This window comes from Parasteatoda tepidariorum, chromosome 5 (assembly GCF_043381705.1).
Source record: "Parasteatoda tepidariorum isolate YZ-2023 chromosome 5, CAS_Ptep_4.0, whole genome shotgun sequence".
Classification (NCBI taxonomy): domain Eukaryota; kingdom Metazoa; phylum Arthropoda; class Arachnida; order Araneae; family Theridiidae; genus Parasteatoda; species Parasteatoda tepidariorum.
Window position 1 is genome coordinate 42,502,524 of NC_092208.1, and position 6,681 is coordinate 42,509,204.

The 6,681-nt window shown below is 32.4% G+C and overlaps 1 protein-coding gene across 2 annotated transcripts in view; it reads left to right on the top strand.

Moving 5' to 3' along the window:
* LOC107436550 (adult-specific rigid cuticular protein 15.7-like) overlaps positions 1-6,408 on the top strand; it is an 8,297-nt gene extending 1,889 nt beyond the window's left edge. Inside the window, exons 2-4 of one of the 2 annotated variants that reach the window (XM_043049625.2) lie at positions 192-290; positions 3,053-3,414; positions 6,183-6,408. In XM_043049625.2, the coding sequence (XP_042905559.1) occupies positions 192-290; positions 3,053-3,414; positions 6,183-6,300 (579 nt within the window). In that variant the 3' untranslated portion in view covers positions 6,301-6,408. Of the gene's footprint in view, positions 1-191; positions 291-1,977; positions 2,077-3,052; positions 3,415-6,182 lie in introns of both variants that reach the window. The other variant, XM_071181359.1, reaches the window with a different exon arrangement.
* The last annotated feature ends 273 nt before the right edge of the window (positions 6,409-6,681 follow it).

Here is a 6,681-nt window from a genome sequence, read left to right on the forward strand (position 1 = left end):
TATATATATATATATAACCGGGTGTGAATTATTTGAATCAAGTCAATCAAGAATTCGATCTTGGTATTTAACAAGCTCTTTAAACATTTATTACTTTTGCTCCTCTTCTTTTACTTTTTTTCTTCTTACTTACGCTCTAAATTTATAAACAACAGTTAAAGGGTTAAATAGCAATACTATTTATTTTGCAGGTTTTGGTTTTGTTGTCACAGGCTGTCTTCGGTCAGAGTACCCCTGTGGTGTATAAGCCATCACCATTTTATGTTCAACCAGCACAATTTAAATATGTGGTAAGCCTTAAACTTATAAGAATCTTTGAATTTTAAAATAGTTTATAATTTATCTTCTTAAAGTAATATATCCTTTTAAATACTTATCCCTACCCTAAAATCAAAGTAAAATTGTTAAAGCCAGGAAACCCATATTTTTAAAAGTAAAAGACATTTTTTTAATAATGAATTTTTTCAGTTAACATTTATTTTTCATTTTGCATTTAAAAGTGAATGCAAAAATATTTGTATATGAGTAATATGAAATGTAAGTCACAGTACACGATTAAATAATTAAAGATATGATAAATAAATAAAAGTGAATTGAGATTCGACCACTTTTTACATAAATAGTAGCGCGTGGCATCCTTACAAACAAATGTTTTCGAGATAAGACATTTTAATTTTTAAACTGGCCAATCAGTGCCTCAAAATATTGCGAAGATCTATCTAAGTACCCTCTCTTTTTTCAATGCTTTTTTTAATTACATATTTTTAATTTAATTTATATTTGGTTTAGTGCTACTAATTAATATTTAGGAAATTTTTAGAAAGTAAATGAGAAAATTAGTAAATTTTTTACCCCTTAAATTTATTGATTTGTGTGACCCAAACTATCTGCCTCTACCTTAATTTAATAAAAATTAAATATTTAACGACCAATTAAGTTAATGTGGTAAAAATACTAAAATAATCACTTATTTTGTAAGCGTGTTTTATTTAAAATCGTCATCAGTATCATTATTTTCGAAGAAGGAGCTGATAGCCCTTATGGCCAGGTACTCTGTTCCCAATTTCACATTAGCATATTCTATTGCGAAATTTTTACTTTCAGTAGAGAGTTTGTCAACTTGAAATTTCATTTCGGGAAGTAAGATTTTCTATCCCAGCCAATCTTAAAATGGTCAAAGTGCAAGGCTCGTACGGTCCTTAATAAATTTTAAATATGAAAGCAAAATTTTTTAAAAAAGTACTTAAATAAGTTTCTATTCATTACTATGCTTAATATTTCCAAATAAATATACTTAACTAGTTGAATGGCATGGGGTCACCGGTGACCGGCACTGAGTTTGTTCCACGGTGGGTCACCGGTGACCGGCGAAGCCAAGATTATTAGAAACACATAATTCGAGTAAATTTTTAATTTTTTTAATATTATTATCGTTATTAAAATGGTTTGAAGAAATTAATGCAATATAGAACTCACAAAAATAGCTTTATTTATACACAGAGACACCAACTTGCGCCGGACAGTGAATAAGTATTTTCGAGTGGTAGTTTATTAATTGTGATTCTTGGTTTAATAAATTCAATTTAGTAGATTTTTATCCACCACTATTTCTAAAAAAATTCGTAGGCTCATATAATTCACCATTTTTTATCAGATATTTCATGCTAAACCACTTAAAAAACTAGCAAAATCTAAAAAGAAATTATTAATTTCTTTACTTAAATATTAACACCGTTATTCAAATTATCTAAGGACTGTACGAACCCNGTGCTATCTATATATATATATATATATATATATATAAAGCATTGAACCGGGTCTGAATCATTTGAATCGAGGGACGATGTTGGTATTTTAACAAGTTTTTCAAGTATTTTTTACTTTTCTTTTTTTTCTTTTACTTTTTTTTCCTTCTTACTGTGTTAAATTTATAAACAACAGTTAAGGGGTTAAATAGAAATACTATTTATTTTGCAGGTGTTGGTCTTACTGTCACTGGCTGTCTTCGGTCAGAGTACCCCTGTGGTGTATAAGCCAGGACCATTTTATGTTCAACCAGCACCATTGAAATATGTGGTAAGCCTTAAACTTATAAGAATCTTTAAACTTTGTTGTTGTTGATGCTAATTCCCATCCGAAACTAAAAGGGGAGAGGAATGAATGTCGTTCCATCCTTAAACTTTAAAATAGTTTATTATTTATCGTCTTAAAGTAATATTTCCTTTTAAATACTTATCCCTACCATAAAATCAAAGTAAAACTGTTGAAGACATGAAACCCATATTTTTAAAAGTAAAGTGCATCGCTGTATCGAAAATATTTTTTTTTTGTTTCTGTTTCATTTTCTTAATCCTAACCGTATACGTTTTAACAAGTCCTTTTCCTGTAACTGTTTTTAAACAGTTTAGAAAATTTGACTTTTGAAAGAATCAAATAGTATCTTTCGAAAGAAAGAGTTACTTCAAAAGTATATATATAAAGTATCAGCAATGTAAATCTCAAAAACTAAATTTAAACTGGAAATTTAAATTGAGCCAAAAGGTGACTGACAAAATTAGTTGGAAAGTAACTGCAAAAAAGTTTAGTTTTGAAATTTTCCACTTCCACCGTAAAGTTGGTTTTGTTGTTAGAGATTCTTTCAATAAAGCATTTCATAATGAAATTTGCATAGAACAAAGGGAATAAAAAAAGAAAAATCTTTTAAATTCGACTTAGCATTGTATGTGAAAAGCATTTTATTATAAATCTCAAAATCGTCATTTTATTATGAGATGCCGAAAACTTTAGAATTTAAAGCTTAAAATTTTTTAAACGTTTTATGTGCACTTGTACGCATCAATATTAAGTTTTATACATAATTACCATTATCGTTATTAAATAAATTGCTTTTCAAAGGGAAAATAAATGTATTATGTTAACGGCTTTTCTAAGACTATTGTTTTTAAATTCTCAAAATTGTCAATACGAATCTCCTGCCTATTACTTTTTCAATCCCCTCATAATAGAATAATATCCTTTGCAAAAAATAATTTATAATTTGTTTCCTAATTAGGCACCTGTCGTTGTCAAAGAATCGAAGCCTTATAGCTTTGGATATAATGCTCCTGCGATTGGTGGCGGCAGTTCGAGACAGGAAACATCAGATGGATCCGGTAGAGTTGTTGGATCTTACACCGTGACTGATGCCGATGGCAGAGCTAGAATTGTTGATTATTATGCCGATGAAACAGGATTCCATGCTAATGTCCAAACCAACGAGCCAGGTACTGCAAACCAAAACCCCGCTGACGTTTCTGTCCAATCTTATGCTGCTCCAGCTGTTTCACCTGTAGTATCACCTAAAATCATTGCAGCTCCATCCATAGTTGCTCCAGCACCTATTTATCGAGCACCCATAAGAAACATAGCACGAAGGTAAGAAATATGATGAAAAACTTAAACTATTATTAAACGGTCGTATTCGAAACGTTATTCTTAATCGCCATTATCATGTATGTAGATGCAATTAATTACTCTAAATTCTTACCTCTTTATATAATAGCAACATATTGATTTGTAGGTTAACAGCTATTATGTAGCTGTCTCAGTATTCTGTTAAATATAAAATAATAAAATAAAATAAAAATTTAAAAGATATGTTTTAAAGGCGGATGAAGAAACAAAAAAATAATTCTTCTGTTTTTTTTTCTAAGTAAAAATGAAATATGCTAGATTCATCATTTTAGAAAGATGTGTGGGGGGATTTTTTTTTTGTTGGTGTTAGAAATTAATCACGAAAGTGCATGGTTTTCGGTTTGACGTTAACCGAATTATTCATTGCTTTTCTTAGTCCAAGTACTTTAAAAATTTTATATTAGTCTCTTTTCTTTTTTATTCATAATTTACTTAGATATTTTATGGAAGGTCATTGAAGTTTCGATAATAAAATGGTCGAATTTCCGAAAATTAGCTTCCAGGTACCAAAAATAACAAGAGTGGGTTTCTACAAATGTGAAACTTAAGCAAATGCCTCATCTTTACTACTGTTCTGACGATAACTGTGTTCGGAAGAAGCGTTATAATTTTGTGAACATAGAGAGAATTGTTTGGCAATTTTTTGCGTATTGCGTTATCAACTCTTCTGAGGTTTAACGAGCATTAGCGAGCAGGGGATTGAGTTGCAAATTCACCTTTTAAATTCTACATGGATCCGCGTTCAATTTTCTTAATGATAATAAAAAAGATGTTATCAATATTACATTACGATTGTATGATTTAAATAAATAATCAATTTAAATAAACCAATCAAAAAATATTAAAACTCTTAGAGGTAAGAAGTTATTAAAGAAAAGCTGCTTGACGTTTACCGTTTATGTTCTTAAGTTTAGTTACTTTTTCAAGAAAAATTTTCGGAGAAAGTGTTTTTTTTTGTTAAAAAAAACTCGTCTTAACATGAAATATGGAACATAACCAATATAAGGACTGGAATTAAACTTTCGTGAAGTAATACTTATTATTTTTTGAAATTTAGACTACGTCCCACAGATAGTAAGACACAGTTCCCAGTAGATTACCGAAGTCAAGCATCACTGATAGCGGACACTGAGCGGGTAGGTGATCAATTTGATCAGCTTGCGAAGGAATCTAGGGTGTGCGATATCGGTTTTCGTTAAACAGAACTACAGTAAAATACTCGACTTTGCACTCAGTCGTCGGGCTACCGAAGTGGGGGTGCCATCCCCTCAGCAGATGATCAAAATTGTGTTGACATGTCTCCGAATCATCCTCAGGGATGGTCCCGCAGTGGACTGATCGTTAAGACACGGTTCCCAGCAGATCATCGAAGTCAAGCATCACTGGCCGCGGTCAGGGTGCGGGTGGGTTACCACTTAGATCAGTCTGCGTAGGGACCGAGGGTGTGCGGTATTGGTACTCGTTAAACTCTGCTACCGTAAAGTGCTCGACTTCGCGTGCAGGTCGTTGGGCTACCGAAGCGGGGGTGCCATCCCCTCTGCAGAGGATCAAAATTGTGATGGCATGTCTTCGGATCATCCTCAGGGATGTTTCCCAGACCGTCGCCAATAGCCCATTGTGCAGCTCTATTGCGACGTAAATGAACTACAACAACAATCCTCAGGGATGTTACTGAGACCGTCACTGATAGTTCTCAGAGAGCCCCAATGGCTCAGGAGATGGAGCGTTCACATTTCAATGAGGTGAACTGGGTTCGAATCCCAGCGACGGTTGGTCGATATGAGATATGAATTCCGCATCAGTCTTGCACCGACACAGTGCTGACATGACAGTGCTTTCCACAGTCCTGACATGAAATATCCTCAGTGGTAGACGGATCTTGAGAGTCTCCTTGCCGTCAGACTAACCGTGGGAGGTATTCGTTGTTTTCCACTCTATGTCACGCAAATAAGGGTTAGTTCCCTCAAAACGTCCTCTACCAAGGTAACTTTCGCCCAATACTTGATCCAGGAGTTCCCTTGTCTTCTGAATTGGGCTCAAAATTACAAGGCTAAGGAGTTTGCAAAGAAAAATTACAAGGCAAGGAAAGTTTGAAATAGGTCTTCTGAAATACAATAATGTACAGATGGATGGCAAAATAATATGAGCACTTCTGTACTAACTCTATGTAAGCAATATATTTTTAGCAGCAAATATTTTGAAAGATTTTACATGGGTAAAACTGGTGGCACAGTTTGAAAAATTATGCTTGATGCTTTTAGAAATGGTCTCCTTTTTACCCATGCAAAATTCGGATAGACCAAAATGAGGAGAGGCCATTCTAAAATCATTATAATTCCAGTAATTTTGATATCATTCTTTAGGATTGTGATATTTATATAAGAATGCTTTTAGAATAATAATGGTGTTGATAAAGGAAAGAAACCTTGAAATTCCTATGCTCATTTTGGTCGATGGGAAGTTTGCATGGGTTAAGAGAGCCGCCCGATTCCTTAAAACTTCAAGCATGCTTTTTGCATGCACTTTCACCACGTAAAATCTTCCAAAGCATTTGCTTTTCAAAGAAAAATTGTTTTCATAGAGTTAGTATGTGTCCGTAATATTTTATCACCCATCAGAATATATGAATTATCTATAATATATACATAATTTATATATGCATGCATATAAACAAACTTGCTGTATTCAATATTTTATAAACTATACAATATTTTTGTAAATTATTTCAGAGTTTTTGCTCCGGTTCCTGTTTCTTACGGATATCTGCCAGCTTATAACACTTTGCAGTACGAACCTGTCACGTATGGAAGCTATTATTCTCCATACAAACTAAGTTATTACAAGTAGGAAATGATATATATTTTGATTCAAGCCACTGTAAGAGGATTATTCTAGATTTTAAAACTGAACAGTTAAAATTTTATTGTTTTAAATAAATTGTAATTTCTGACGAAATGTTTGTTTTATTGTTTCTTTGTTGTATTCCTTTCAGTTAAGAAGTGATTAAATGATATTGAAACTTTATCATTTGAAACTCACAACTTTAACTAACAATATATATGAAAGAATTAATTACCGAATTAATACGACGAAGAAATATTGCAAATGCATTTAATGCTGATTAATCATAATTTCAATCAAGATAACGGCTTCCAAGTAAAATTTTCGAACTAGAGAAGTTCAATACAACCTTAATTTAGTCTAAAATATCTGTATATAAACAGGCCT